This window comes from Fundulus heteroclitus, chromosome 22 (assembly GCF_011125445.2).
Source record: "Fundulus heteroclitus isolate FHET01 chromosome 22, MU-UCD_Fhet_4.1, whole genome shotgun sequence".
NCBI classification, from domain to species: domain Eukaryota; kingdom Metazoa; phylum Chordata; class Actinopteri; order Cyprinodontiformes; family Fundulidae; genus Fundulus; species Fundulus heteroclitus.
In genome coordinates this window covers 35781299-35797627 of record NC_046382.1, presented here as the reverse complement: position 1 = coordinate 35797627, position 16329 = coordinate 35781299, and the positions used below count along the sequence as shown (strand labels likewise).

Sequence of the window (16329 nt, the reverse complement as noted above, 5' to 3'; positions counted from 1 at the left end):
CTTTTAAGAGTTTGAAAGAAGGGGAAAAAAATTCTTACAATTATGCTAAATAAAAATATGTTTGCCTTAAATGTGATAATTTTCCTCCGCCTGATTTTTAAAATATTTTCATTCTTTCTTTTTCTTTTTCTTTTTTTTTTTTTTTTTAGAAATTAAATTTTCAAACGCAACACATTAAACATTTTGTTGTCCATTAAAGTTACTAATCTGACTCCGGTGCGTCCGCATGCTTGTCCCATTTTAACTGCGTGCTTGTTGTGTGCAGTACGAAGACTTGCCCCACTACGGGATGGACGGGGTGGGCATCCCGACCACCATGTACGGAGACCCGCACGGCGCCCGCTCCATGCAGGCGGTGCACCTCAACCACGGCCCCCAGCTGCACTCCCACCAGTACCCGCACACCGCGCACACCAACTCCATGCCTCCCAGCATGGGCTCCTCCGTCAACGATGCTCTCAAGAGAGATAAAGACGCAATTTACGGGTAAGGTGCGATCCTCGGCGGACAGGCGTTCGTGTCCAGCCGGAAAAATCCACCGTGTGTGTGGGGAAACCAGTCAGGCAGCAACAGCGCATCCGGGGACAGCTCGTGGAGTCCAAAAGCACAGCAAAGAGGATCTGTTTGTGCTTTTTTTTTTGCTTGGTCGGTTTTGCGCATCGTTTGAAATGTTGTACTTTGAAGGGGAGCCACGTTCACCCTTTGTTCCTGTAAAATACACCAGCCCCATAAAATATGAAGGGAACGTGTTCAACCGTAGTATTTGGGTGTACTGCTTCTTTTAATTTCCACATAAAGTTGCTTTATTTTGGAGCTAAACTCCGCGAATAATAGACTTCATGTTCTCATTTGTTATACTGCTTCTTAATGATGTATTCCTAATGATGATAATAATTTCCCTTTCCTGTTTTAATTTGCTTTAATTCAAACTACACATTTTGAGCCATGTTAAAACACTTGTTAAAACACACACGCATATATATATATATATATATATATATATATATATATATATATATATATATATATATATATATATATATATATATATATATATATATATGAGATATTTATTAATAATTGCAACAATTTTGTTATATTATTTGCAGATCCAAGGTGTCCTCATATATCAGCGTTTTTCACACTACACATTTTTTAAATAATGGAGCAATAAACACACACACTTATTGCACGTTGCACACACACACACACACACGCACACACACGCCTCAGATCTAAACGGGAGACCTTGTGCTTGAAATTGTTTGACAGACTCTCAAGCTTTTATGCTATTAGAGGCAGAGCAGATTTAATCAAAGGAGTCTGCTCGCTGTTTTTAGCTCTTCTCCGGAGCTTGCGCATAACCAGAAGGAGGAAGAAAAAAAAAAGGCACACCGGGCTGCAGCAGCGGCAGTCCCCACAGGCGAGGAGCTGTGGAGGGGAAGGGGGTAGCCGCACGGCTGGCTACATCCTATAGCCCGGAGAAGTGTTGACCCCGGCGCTGTTCTCTGTGGTGACATTTGCTATTGTGTGTGTGTGTGTGTGTGTGTGTGTGTGTGTGTGTGTGTGTGTGTGTGTGTGTTCCCAGGCACCCCCTGTTCCCCTTGCTTGCACTGATTTTTGAGAAATGTGAATTAGCGACTTGCACCCCCAGAGAGCCCGGGGTGGCGGGAGGAGACGTCTGTTCGTCGGAATCTTTCAATGAAGACATCGCGGTGTTTGCAAAGCAGGTCAGGAAAAAAGAAAGAAAAAAAAAAAGTTAGACTTTCTGTTGCACAGGGGATTCATGTTCGGGCCGGTTGGAGCTCTTATAGCTGCAGGTCCAAAGTACCTTTGCTTTGACTTTTGCATGAAAAAACAAAACAAAAAACACAAAACTTTTAAATCCCATGCATTATTAAGTTTTCAGCTGTGCGCATACTTATATTGGGCTAAGCACGTGTGCTAAATGTATCTTACATTAAATTATTATTCGTGTATTTAATATAAATATTTTCTCTTTTTTTTTTTTTTTGCTTGCAGATTCGGGCAGAAAAGCCTCTATTTTCATCAAATCCAGAGTTGGATAATCTGGTAAGAAATCTCATTGCCTTGTGCCGCACATTTGGACTTTTCAGACAGTGGATTTCTCCTGGCGGGCTGCTCCTGTGCGCCGCGGAGCCACGTGGTGCTGAAAACTTAAAACGGGATTGCACATCATGTCCCCCCCCCCACCCCCCCCCCACCCCTCGTTTGCGCCGTTTGATATGATGATGGCCCCCGGTTGTATGTGCGCATAAAGGGCCGCTGTTAGAGGAATGTCACGCACCTTTAAGCTCTGCAAAGTTATTCTGTTGAACCTTTTTTTCCCCCCACCACTTGATGTTTTAAATGTAATTTTATAGAGAAACATTCTTTTTTTTTTTTAATCATTAGATTAGATGAGGGAGGCTAATAGATCTCTGACTCTGAGGCTTATTGCAGCTCCAGCCTGAGCTTCGCATATCCACATTGCAATAACGTCCAAGTTTAATATCACTTCCACATAAAAATCCATTCATATGAATATTTCGCTCATCTGGAGTTACTTGCGTTTAGAAAAACGTGTGTGTTTAATATCAAGAGATGTGAACTGCTCCTTTTTTTTTTTTACTGTTATTTAAATTTTTCAGATGATTCAAGCCATTCAAGTTTTACGATTTCATCTTCTGGAGCTGGAGAAGGTAATATCACTATTACACCGTTTTTTTTTTTTTTTTTCTTGTCCAGTATGCAACTTCAGACCTATGAGCTGTATCTGCATAAATGTATTTTGCCAGTCAGTTATAATTAGCGTCGAAATCAATCAAGGGGCCATTTTTCTTTCTTTCTTTTTTTTTTTCCCCTTGCCTTGCGCGGTTTAATCACGACGCAAGCTGTTACAACTGGAACGGATATCTCTGTGCCCCAATATCTCTAATTGAGCTTAATGTTGGCAGGGACTTGCAAGCAAGGTGAAACATGTGGGCAAACTTTGCGGGTTTTTTTTTTCCGGAATTGATTCTTTGCGGAGGGCAGAAGGCCCTCGGGCAGCCATCTGTGGGCAGACCAAACGATGGGTGTGATATAGTCTAATTTGTTCCTGCATCAGATGGACCGGTGCAACCCGCAGCCAGCTCAGACACTGACAAATTAAAACTAGTTCATCTGTTAAAATGCACACATAGATTTTGCCTCTAGATTTGGTTGAAAAGAGACAAAAGTCACCCCCACCACCCCCTTCCGCTGGTTGGAACTATCACCCTGGCAGTGATAATAACGCCCTTCTCAGACGAAATTAAACAGTTTACCTTAAATGTCAGTCAAGCAGGTCGTCCTCGGCTTAATGGCCACTACCCGGGGCACCGATGATGAATTTAGCACGGGTGTTGAGTGTGTTGTAGCCTCTGAGCCCTCTTGTCACTGTCAATTTTCGACGATATCTCTATTTTGAGTGGAGAGAAATTAAAGTCACACACCACCACCACCAGTAGTAGCAGCAGCAGACTGACCTGAGGGAAACAGCTCAACACGCGTTTCCCCAAAATCAGTGCAAAAGCAGAAGAGTCCAAATCACTTGAAATCTATATATATATTTTAAAACTAACTGCATGGTTTGCCTGTGAACAAAGAAGACTTTGAATGTTTCCTGTAATTTAGCAGAAGATTTTTTTTTTTAATTCTGACAAATAAAGTAGTCAGACTATTCACTTTTAATGGCTTATCGCTAAAATAACCAAGTCTTGCTTTATGGTTCTGAATAAAAAATGAATGTTAAACAAGTTGCGTTGGGCTCATGCAAACATGAAAGTAAGATCATAAATTGTAAAATACTCCCCTTAAGTCAAAACGAGTAGACGTTTCATTTCCAAATCCATTAGAGTTGTTTTTTTTTTTTCCTGCTCGGTTAATATTAACGTGATTCAGATTACGCTACTTCAGGATTTTGCCCGGCCTGTACTGTAAATCCACCCATTTGCTCCCCCATTGCTTCACCAAGTGACGGACCCTTTGTGCGTCATTTCACTGGTAAATCAGCAAAACATTTTCTTCTCACAGAGCTCACACCGGCATGTTTTTAAGAGAAAATGTTTGCCTCCTGAAACGTTGGACGGCATGTGATCCCCCCCCCCCGTTCTTCTTACTCTCCCTGCAGGTACACGAGCTGTGTGATAACTTCTGTCACCGGTACATCAGCTGCTTGAAAGGCAAGATGCCCATCGACTTGGTCATAGACGACAGAGAGGGCGGGTCCAAATCAGACAGCGAGGAAATCACAAGATCGGTGGCGTTGGATCAGGTAAGCTGCATCTCTCCATCTGTAACTGGGCATGTGTGCATGTGTGCGTGTGTGTGTGTGTGTGTGTGTGTGTGTGTGTGTGTCCCCTCTCCCCGCTGGCTATTCAGCTATTCTGGGTCACTGCTCCACTCCTCCGTTATTTGCATATGATTAAAGCCCGTTTTACATTCCATCCATCGGAATGAAAGAAGAAAAATCTGAATAATGTTGCTATTATTGGTCCATTAAGACTTGAACCCGGAACCGACCTGAGGAGATTACCTCGCCAAAGAATCGCCATAAACCTGACCTGCTTCATGTCGATTTTAATTTAAAGCCCCTCTTCGTTTTTCGCTCTCTTTTTTTGGGACCCCCCCCCCCCACCATTCCCTCTTGAAGAAATGAGGCACAGCTCCTGGGTGAGGTGGAGCTGGGAGAAGAGTGCAGCATTGTGGGGCTGCAGACTGTGGTTTCTCCACTGTAGAGTTCACGGTTCATTACTCGTCTTGTCAGTGTTTTTCCTTAGACATGAGTGCACATTGCTTATCGGGACCCCCGTCCTCTCCTCTGCTTGTCCTTTATTACGCACACGGATTCTACCCCAATAGGAAGCTTCATTTTGTTTTTTCTTTGTTTTTGTTTTTTTTTAAAGCCTACAGAAGCAGTGGGGTATTTAAAGGTAGATTAGGAAGTGTTTTCTTTTGTGCAGATATCAGAGATAACCACAGCCTTCATTATGTGCTCCACTGACTGTTGGTACTCTGGGGACAACGTATGCGCACATGCATGACCCTAATGGTCCATACGCCGCGGTTAAATAATGATAACAGTAACTGATGATTAGACTTATGCAAATCTGGATGTTGGCTATTAATAGCATAAGTCTATTTGAGCTAGACCAGGCTGCGGTAGAAACGCACCAAACAGTTCGCCAGTCATCGGAAACGGACAATTTTCCATTGATTTTCTCTGACTGCTCATGAAAGTGTGTCCGTTTAGTTACATTTCCTAATCATTCCATGCACCAAGAGTAGGAACTGCCTCCATATTTAGTCTCTGAAAGCATCATTCGGCTGCATGTACTGTGGTCCGGCTTTTTAGGGGTTAATGAATAATCCCATTTTAATGCACATATTAGGACAATGTGGTAATTTCTGGGTTTTCTGTTGGCTTTGAAGTTCTTAGACCAAAATATATGAATCATAATTGGCAGGTGTGACATGTTAAAGAAAACGCGTAAGTGGTGCCAGCCAGGACAAGCCTGATCGGGAAAATCTTTGTTCTGTAGGCGTAAACAAGCTAAACTATCCCAGAGTTTTAAAGGGCTTATGATAATAGAGGCTGTAACCTATAGATGGCAGTGAGGGGGTTGGGGGGGGGGGGGGGGGGGGAATCAAGTGTCCAAATTAAAGGGATTAGCTGGATAGTCCTACATAAAAAGTAATGAAGCGATTAGGCTAAATAATTTAAATCCACGGACTTCCATATGGTTGAGTGGTTGGTCTGAGTGGAGGAGAGGGGCAGCCACTGGCTTTTTATGTTCTGGACTGAATGGCAGGACTGGGAGACTACTGGGGGCCCGACTGAGAAGATCCCCCCCCCCCCAACGCCCCGCCGCGCATGCACTACTCCTCCGATCCCCGGCCCTTATGTCTGATTATGGAAATGAGAGGGAGAGAGAGAGAGAGAGATCACGGCGGAAGATAATACTTCATTTAATTCAGGGACATAATTAAATAACACAGAACGCCACTTGTGCATTTAAGTGTCTCTTTGAGCCACATTGTCACCTATTCTCACAGGGATTCGGTGTTGAAAAACTTCTTTTATATTATTATTATGATGATTTCAAATAGATAGGTCAGAAGATTGACTGAAGCGCCGCGGTGCGCGGACGTGCAAAATAGCAAGTGGAAACCCTGGGGTTTTGAGGTATATGAAGGAAATGATGTTGTGCTTGGGGCACTCGTGCAGATCTTTAATTGACTGCATGAAGACGTGGCCTATTTAAACATAATGATGGTCCCCGCGTAGCCGAATCAGGACAAATCCTCGTCGGCTTATGTTTACGCTGCTGACAGAATAATATAAATGACCTGCAAGCATATCAAGATATAAGATAACTTTTTGACAGATGTGTAATGGTGAAGGATGAGCTTATTTTGTGCGTGTGTAAATAGGCATAACTGAACAGGCAGCGGGTGGATGCCTGTTAATGCTGAATGCATGCATTGTAACTCTTAAAGAGCCAAACCCAACAACACAATTTTAGCTGTACTCATATATATATATATATATATATATATATATATATATATATATATATAGTATGTAGTATGTATGTAGTATGTATGTATGTATGTATGTATAGTATGTATGTATGTATATATATATATATATATATATATATATATATATATATATATATATATATATATATATATATATATGTATGTATATATATATATATATGTATATATGTATGTATGTATATATATGTATGTATATATGTATATATATATATATATATATATATATATGAGTGTGTGTGAACAGTTTACATGCATTCCCCATTGTGTTGTGATTGGTCCGACTCTATCGAGGCTACATATAGAGCCGCTGACCGTGCGCGCTCGTGTTCCTGCCTCTTCTGTACTTTTGTGCTACGTTCTTATCTGTGGTCGTTAGGCAGTGACACCCTTAATAAATTTGCATTGTGTGAGAATCATCTCTTTCCATATGTATTTTTAATATATGCCCTCGGGCATAAAGTTGAAGTGGGCTGGAAAGTGAATTTGCACAAAAGAACAATGTTAACAAGAAGGAGAAACCGGGCTCATTTATTCACAAACCAATTTATTCCAGCGAGGCGACTGTAGCAGAAGGACAAGAAAAAAAAAAATGTCAGAGGAGGAAAAAAAAAAAATACTTTGAATTTATTAAACTCGCCAGTCTAACAACGCCGACTTTCTTAGCTGCATTATCTCCACGTCATAAAAGCGATTCTGATTTATCTTGACGTGTCTGCATTGTTTTTCCTTTCTTTTCTTTTTTTTATGTTGTCTAAAGTGGAGATTGAGCGGCACTTTTAAAAAAGAAAGCAGAGCATAGCTGAGAGGTGAAAAAGTCAGAGGCTCTGCGCTGGCTTGTGAATGCAGCTCAGCTAGTTTGGGCTCACCCTCCGATGTTTGTGTGTGTCTTTCTCTGTGCTAGCGACCGTGTACGTGTGTGTGCATGCCGCAGCGTGTGCGTGTGTGTGTGTGTGTGTGTGTGTGTGTTCAGACCAGCCTGATAAATGCAGCACCCCCCTCAGGTGCTATGTGAGTGGAGTGACTGGTTAGCACCAGTTGGACTCTCTTAACCCCTTCCTTGCTGGTTTCCAGAGAGTTTTCTTGCAGGTATAAATTCTTCTTTGAGCTCATCTGTGAAGAAGCTCTCACGCAGAGCCATTTATTGAATATATAGCAGCTCATTGTTGTGTAAATACGACTGCAGTAATCTGCCCAATTTGCCTGGCACGCACGTCCACCCTGGCCTGAGGAGTCGGGGAAATATTGCAGATTGTCATTTGCACAATTGTCTTTAACTGCCCAGAGAGCATGGCGGCGGCGGTGGGTGGGTAGGTGGGGGGTTTGGGGGGAGTTACTGCAATTTGCTAATGAACTCCAAGGCCCGTTGAGCCTGAACACTGCTAATAGTGCTGAGGACTCACTCCAACTCTCAAGAGCTCCTCTGCTTGAAGTGGGGCTGGAAATAATTGAAACTTCCTCAAAAAATGACGCGCCGCCTGACTTTGCGCGGACGCGGGCGTCCTAAGCGACTCTGGATACCCCAGCAGCTGATGTGATACGTGTGCATTCAGTTGACCGGGTGTTTTCGGTTTAAAGAGGCTCCCCGGCACGGCTGCTGGAATCACGTAGGAGGAATGCAACGCGGCAGAAAAAGCTGGAACAGCATCTATAGGAATGGGGTTTTTTGCAACGTCCCGCTCGGCCTTTCCCAAACAAAAACCCTGCTTGTGAGCAAAGTGTTGTGGTCGCGGTGTGAGAATTCACTCCTGATAGCGCTATCGTGGTATCTTCTCCCAACAAATGGCACTGTTTTGCTATACAAGTGCGGGATTCCAGGTCAGTGAGACCCAGTCGTGTTGGTTTTGGTAACTCTGGCTGTCAAACACTGATGACCCCCCCCCTGCTCCCCTACCCCTTGCCCCCCCCCTCTCCTTTTCCCTCCCCTCAAAGCTTCTAAACTCCTAAGCTGATGGAAACTATAACTGCCGGGGTCAGCCACTATTTTTTCTAATCAGTACGCCGCTATCGCTAATCTAGCCGCCTCTGGTGGAGGTACGGATCGAGTTTCAGCCGACCTAGCCGGCTCTCCTACAGTGGCACACTGCTGTTCTTAATACAAACTTTTAAATCATTGTAGTGATTGTTGGTAATAGCCGCTTTTGTAGTTGAATAGAGGACGGGTTCGACCCCCACAGCAACCCCCCACCCCCCCACCCTCCCGCCCCTTTTCCTCCCTCCCCCTTCTCCTCCCTTAAACTCCCCTTTTTTTTCCTCTCGTTTGAGTTGTGAATGCAGGGCGGCTGTTGAGGATTCAACAAGTGATACAAAGAGGGGACCACGTGACTTTTGTGTTTCTTAGCCTCTTCATTATTGTGCTGGAATAACAAGTAGGGGTGATTATGATTATGCAAGCCGATGCTGGAGTGACATCAAAGATGAGGAATCTAGAGAGCCTCTTAAATGCCACCATTTTATTGTTTTCTTTTTTTTTCTTTTTTTTTGCTGTTGATTTATTGTTTGTTTTTAAAATCTTGCAGCATGGCTGGAAAGTAGTGCTTAGTCGAACCACAGGATCCCGACTGCAAATAAGTTCCTGGCTTGTGACTCCTGATACTTCTGATGAGCGGCCATGTCTGTCCCCGAGGCCTGCTGTGGTTTCTTAGGCTAAGTAAACAATAACCTGGCTTAACACATGTGTACTTAGCTAATGGAAAGTTCCTCTCCCCCTTAACCCCCTGCAAGCCTCCAACAATGGCCGCCGTCACAAACAGCTTGTCTCCAAGGAATCGGCCGAGAAAATCCCAGCGAGTTAACCTACAGCTCGACTTGAAGAAGAGCCCGCTGCGAAATGTGTCACTAAGAAATCACGTCCACCCTTTCTTTTCCTTTTTTTTTTTTTTTTTCACATACGGCTACATTAAAAAAAAAAAAAAAAAAAAAAAAAGCAATGCAAGTCGGGGATGTGCTTTGTCTGGTGGTTAGGGAGGGCGCTGGAGTTAATGTTTTTGTTTGGATTTCGGCTCTCACGGGATAAACAGGGCGCGTATAGCGAGAGTCGGCGTGGAGGACGTCTGCGGAGAAATAGAGTCAGTTTGTCAGTTTCCACGAGTGCCATCTAAGCAGACTTTGAAAGCTCCGGTAATTATCTCAAACATGTAATTATCTTTGCTTGTCTCTGCGAGGTTAACCTACCAGTTTTGAAGTGTACCTGACGGCTATTCAGCGTAGCATACTTTACACACTCAAGAGACAAAATCCAGTTTTCTTCCTCTCCCCCCCCCCTTCAGCAATTATAAGGTTATTTCTCCTTTCTTTGTCTATTGTTAGGAGTTAGGGAGTGCAGAACAAAATAGGAGGGAGGGAGGGAGGGGGTCCTTTTGCTCTCCCCCCACTTTTTTTTTTTCTTTTTCACCACGCATACCATTATCAGCCTCTCTTTTCATTTTGGAAGCGCTAATATTGCAGCGAGGGGAGGGAGAGGGGTGGAGAGGGCTGAGAAAGCAGAGGTAGTCGGGCGCGCACTTGCCTGGCCGGTTATCAGAGAGGCAGATCCTGCTTTATCTCTCCACTATGGAAAGCAAAGCAAACAAGAGTTTACAATAGCTGGCCTTTCTGCCCCTTTCACTCACAGCTTTCCCACCAGCGCTCGCCCTGAGTGGGAGAATGTGTCCGGAGTTATTGCAGGCCATATTGCCACGGCTTGCCGCATACACATGGCATTCTCCTGGATTTCAGCTCAAGTGAGCAGCACTGTTGCAAAAGGTCAGAAATTGTGTTAAAGAAAACAAGCACAGAGGAAAGGAGCATCGGGAAGTCTGAGGCACAGAGAGACCTGACTGTCATCTACGGATTCAGGTGTGCCACCACGCTGGAGAGTAAATGTGGACGTTTATGTCTGCGGTGTTAAGTATGAATGTACGGTTATTTACCCATACTCGCTGGCACGGCTTAAACATGTTCCCTCAAAAAAAGACAACCTTTTTTGGCAACTTTGACGGATAATAAATTCATGCCTTATAAATCCTGCAACATTATCTTAGAATGAAAAATGCAGAAAAATCTGAACTTAAATCTGGGTATATTTGAGTGTTTCTTTGTTCAGCAAAACCAACTGTAGTAAAATAATCTGAAATAATCCTTTTAAATCAAATGCTGCTTTACATATACTTTACTGTTTTGCGTTGAAACTGACTACCCGTTTCCCTGGGTTCTAAATGTTACAGGACACAGCTAGCCACTCCTTTCAGCCTCTGGCTGCTTGGCTAGATGGCGACCTATACAGTGAATAAGGGAAAATGGCTCATTATATCGAATGACAGAAAAGAGTGGTTCATAAAGTCTCCAATAGTAAAAAATAAATCCTTAGTATCTACATGCCGACTGAAAGGATGCCAAAAAAAAGACCCTTTCCTTTCCTACCATTACAAATGTAAACATAGCCTTTGCTAAGCGCTTCTGGAATTTTAACAAAAATCGCGTAGAGTATAGTGCTGTCACAGTGTTTCCTATCCTGGCAAGTATACTGCCATAGTAAAAACACATGTTTCTAATAGGTAAATGAAGGGGAATTTGTGGAGCATCATGTTCAGTCACCTCTTTAAAGTACGTACATTAAAGAGGTGTGCGTTTCTTCAGATGCACTCCTGTTCTGAATAGTGCATGCATGTTGGGATCAAGGGTGTGGAATTTACAGTGCTACGCTGTATCAGGGCAAATGATCTCACTTTTGTTATTTCATTTTTTTTTCACATTTGAGGACACATGCGACTATCTCAGAAACACATTTAGAAGCTCCAATAATACTCATAAGTGGTCAGGAAGCTGTTAGCCAAATTGATTTTAACATTATGACAAGGCGCCAGGATAACTTTCAGTTTCAAACTTTCAGTATGTGGAGGGGAGTGAAAGCATTTTGTAGCTACGCTCAAAGAACAGAATATTTCAACATGCCCTCAAATTTTGTGGCAGTGTGGCTTTTCTGGTGATCAAAATGTGCGTCCTACAATCTTAAATGCATAGAAAGACGAGGCCAGAGCATTATTTACCAATGTCATCCTAAGCCATTGAAAGGAACTCTGGATATGCTACATACCAATGTGTCACATTGGTGGAGGATTGCTTTTTTGTTTTTTAGCAACTAACTCCTAGGTTGATTTGGAGAGAACCAAAGGATCTCTGCCCACTTTTGCATATAGGAGGTAATCTATGATGACGACAATGGCTTACCAGACTGAAAAGTGCGTTTTGGGAGTACCATACCAATAACTCTAGGATTTTGTCGAACACAAATCTTAAAAAGGATTTGTTTCACCACAGCATAAATGTACTCATAATAAAGGCTGGATTTCTTTTTTCTAAATCTTTCAAAGTGAGATCATGGTACTACAATAAAATATATATATTTTTTACACATCTTTACCAGCGTTGCCAACAAATTTATCTCCGTCTTTAAATGTCCATGACATTGTAAAAGATATTTTGGGAGCAATGAAAAACAGGGAAGAGCTGGGTGGCAAAGCACGACAGCCCTTACCATTTTCTTTATTATTGCAAATGAATTGGCAAAGGCAGCATTTCTTGCATGAGCGCTTGTATGATATGGGGGCCTGGCACGGCGAGAAAGGGAAGCCCCCTCTTGCATCTTAGACGAGGCACAATAAGAATGCATCGGATTGGAATGCCTCACCGATCATAGAATCAGAATTTCCTGCAAGGAAAATCTTTTCACGGCGAATTAAGGGGATGTAGAGGGGGGAAAAAAAGAGGGAAAGAAAGAAGGGAAAAGGTATGTGTGGCTCAAAAAAAAAAAAAAAACAGGGCTCCCTCGGCTTGGCGCGGAAGATTTAAGAAGTTTAGCTAAATCTAGGCAGAATAGAATGTGGAAAATTGAATTTACTGAACAATTAGGCATTGAATTAATCTTTATCCTGCACAGCAGACATCAAGCAGGAGAGAAATCTTAAGGAGAGGAGGGGGGGGGGTGTTGAGTGAGAGACCACGGTGGCTCATTAAGCGAACAGAATGAATCAAGTGTGAAGCTTTGGGTGCAGAGGGACACTCCTCCTCCTCTCCTGTTTCTGTTTATTCATCTGTTCATCCTCTGAATATACATACGCTGAAGGTGTCCCTCGTTTTGGGATTTTTAAAGTGTTAGCACAGGCCTTGTGTGTGTTTTCTGGTCAAGGTGAGTGCTTTCTTTTCATGTAGCAGGTGTGCGTGCATTTGTGGAAAGCAGATAAAAAAAGTATTTGTACGTTGGGGTGTGTGTTTGTGCAAGCTAAGTGACCAAGAGAGGTGTGTTTGAGAACACACACATGCTGCGCAGCCTTGTGTGCACCGGTTGTGTTATCTCAGCCGTGTGTGTATTAATTGCATGTTAGATCAGAGCTGGGCCCCGTTCCATCCAAAGGGCGGCCTGTGATTATAAATAAACTCACCCCCCCCTTCACCCCTCCCCGTCCCCGCAGAGATGCCACCGGGGCCCCCGTCTCAGCCCCGCCCCGTTTCCCATGGGGCCACGGTGGCCACCTCCCAGCAGGCAAAGCGCTCTTTTGTTCAATTACAGCTAATGCAGTAGTTTTGCCGTCCCCCCCCCGTCCCCCCCATTTCCTACTTTCTAATTATATTTTCAAATGGAATTTGTTAGAGAATTACAACAAAAAGGGCATGAAAAAAAAAAAGAAATCACATCCTTTTTGCAAGCCGAAGCTCTTGGGTTTTTCACTTCTCGCCGCTTGACATCCCCGGGGGGGTTGATGTGCAATTCCTCTTCACGGAGCTCTGAATAAACAAGTTCGGCTCTCTTTTTTTTTTTTTTTTTGAAGACGCAGAAGATTTGGAAGGAGTTGGCAAAAGCTGTCGTTAACTGTTTGTGTTTTGAGCATGTGGTCCGGATTACTTCGCGTCTGATGTTCTCCGGAGTCACTCGGTCATGCATGGGTGTTTCATTTTTTTCCCCCCCCTCGCTCCATGGTCAGCAAATAAGAACTTCTAAAGAGTTGGAAAAAAAACAGTCATCTTGGTCCTTATCCCTGTTAAAATCAGCGTTTATCCACCCCGTCCCTATCCCGGTCATGCCTTCGTGCAGGGACTTTAGTCTTTATTGAAAAGCCTCAGAGTCTAATTTGGAAAACGATTATATCATCCATGTAATCACTGGATTATAATTTCATAGCCTGGGAACATCAAACGAGCTCTAATCCGCCCCAAATGTGTTGAATTTGCTGACTTGTCTTTTCTCTTCGCTATTCCACTCGGTCTATATTCTGTTTTAAACAAATACCGTGTCATGAAATAATGTCTACTTTTATTTTATAAAGCAAAAATCCGCTCCAAACCCTTCACGCAACAGCAACAGCGCCAATCGTAGTGTCCCAATTGAAACCAGTTGTTCCCTTCCCACAGCGTTCCTCTCTTCTCCCCTCTCTCTCTCTCTCTCCCTACTTGTGGGTTTCTATCACTCACTTTGTCGCAGAAAGACCCGAAAGCAAGGCGTACGCACCGCGTTGCCCCCTTGATATCGGCCTCGTTTGATTTCCCAGAGCAAAGATAGGCTCGCCCAGGAGGTGGAGGAGGCGCCATAAGCGTTTGTGTCGCATGTGTGCTGTTTGTCTGTGATATTGAGTTGTATTGGAGACATTTGATTCCATTTCCCTTCTCCTCTGACGTCTCCTTTCTCACCGTCTCTTTAGCACTAGCGTTGCTTCACAGAGCTCTGGGAGACATCTGGTTTAGTTTCGGTCACATGTACCAGCTCTGCGTTCGGAGGGCCTGTGCGTCTTTTCCCTGCTGTATTTTTGAGTAGGCTAATTTGCGGCGTAAATGCAACAGTATTAATCTCTGTTGAATTTGGGTCACGTTTTCTCATCATACAAGCGCAAAGGTTTATGTATTTTAGGGGAATCTCGGGTGATAGACTAATGCAAGTGATCGTGAAGGTGAAGTTAAACGTACATGGTTACAAGATTTTGTTTTTTTACCAAATGACAACTAAAAAGTGTGGCGGGGTTTTTTGGAACCAGCCCCTCTGACGTAACACGCTGTAGAACAATGTTTTAGTAGAATTACAGCTGCAAGGCTTTTGGGGTATGTCCAGTGGCAGTTCTAGACCAAATTTACCAAGGGGGCCAAGGTGGGGCCAGTGTTTTTTTTTTTTTTTACAGGGGCACAGAACAAAAAAATGAAACAATAAAATGGCAATATTTAACTGTGTAATAATATTAAGTGAGCCACTTGTGGTTTTGGAACTGCAGGTTTCGGACCCCTGATCTAGCAGTTGAAAACTTTGCCCCCAACTTAATACGGCTAAAGCTAAACGTGAAACATCTTAATTTTGAAATCCTTCTAAGAGTAAAACTGTATAGGTAAAAAATAAAATTGGTCAAAGTAACCAATCAGTTATGGTTTCTTTGCCATTGCAAGTAATTATTAGAAGTGTATTTAATGTTATGTCTTTAGTACAGGGGCCATAATAGGGTCCAGGACCATTTCTACAGGGGCATGGGCCCCTGTTGGCCCCTGTCTAGAACCGCCCCTGGGTATGTCTCAGCCAGCAACACATGTGAAAACTTGGACCAATGGCAAAATTGCCCAAATTCCGTCTGATTGGATGGAAATCCTTAGTGGGCATTAATTTTCAAGTCTTGACACATATTTTTAATTGGTTTAATACCTGAACTTTGATTAGGCCATTTATAACATACATTTTGATTTAAACTGTTTCATTTTAGCTCAGGTGTTTAAGATGCTGGTCCTGCTGGAAGGTGAACCTCCACTCTAGCCATCAGTGTTTTGGAGCGTTGAACCTGTTTGCTTTTGGGAATGCGCTGTATTCATGTTGTTAACTGACTGATTGACTGAATGTTTTTTTTAAAAACATGTAAATATCAGTCAATAAAAAAGAGAATAAAATAATAAATGAAACACCTACTTGGAAATTGGCTGCACAGTAGTGCAGTTGGTAGCCCTGTTGTCTTGCAGCAAGAAGGTCGACTGCCCAAAGTACCTGTTAGGTTATGTGGTCTCTTCAATATTGCACTTAGGTGTGAGTGTGTGCAGGCCTGGTTGTTTGTCCTGTGATGAACTGGTCCAATGGCCGCTGGAGATGGGCCCAAGCTTTCATGCACTTTACATCTCTGATATATTTGGCCAACTGGTACGAATCTAACGGCCCTTAATGGCCACAACCGATGTATAATTCTAGTGGCTCACACAGTGTTGATACTCGTGTTTGATGGTGAAGAAATGAATGAGACAGAAAAATGTGGGCTAGCCCTAATCTTTATCGTTACCAGAATTTTCACCAATATTATCTTAACTACACATTTTCCTGATATCGTGGATAGGACGAGCAGACATGTTTTTCCGTCAGCTTCCCAGCCATGCATGTCTTTGTATTTGTCTATCACATGAAATCACAGTAAAACACAATGTTTGCGGCAGTAACATGAAACGTGAAAAGGTTCGGGGGGGGGGGGGGGAAAATACCATTGCAAGGCAATGTGTGCAGCAATAAATCTGTATGTATGAGAAGGATGAAGGGTTAGATGTCTCAGTTACTGTGTAATTGTATTTGTTTCCTGGCCCCCTGCCTGTTTACACTATTTCTAGCGTGTAGTCTTGATGTTTTCAGTCTTCTCTGGGCCATTTGCTAACCATTGTCCAGTGTGCAGCTGACACTCATCTGGTCTTACATGTATTCGACTTGCTATATATAAACTCCAGTCTCTTGTCTAGTCAGTAGCTACGCGGATAAAGCTTCAG

At 43.1% G+C, this 16329-nt stretch overlaps 1 protein-coding gene across 1 annotated transcript in view; it reads left to right on the top strand.

Annotated features, from left to right (window-relative positions):
- meis1b (Meis homeobox 1 b) overlaps nt 1-16329 on the top strand; it is a 101569-nt gene that overhangs the window by 2087 nt on the left and 83153 nt on the right. The window contains exons 2-6 of the mRNA XM_012872825.3: nt 266-486; nt 1589-1730; nt 2023-2073; nt 2652-2702; nt 4154-4297. Of these exons, the coding sequence (XP_012728279.1) occupies nt 266-486; nt 1589-1730; nt 2023-2073; nt 2652-2702; nt 4154-4297 (609 nt within the window). The remainder of the gene's footprint in view (nt 1-265; nt 487-1588; nt 1731-2022; nt 2074-2651; nt 2703-4153; nt 4298-16329) is intronic.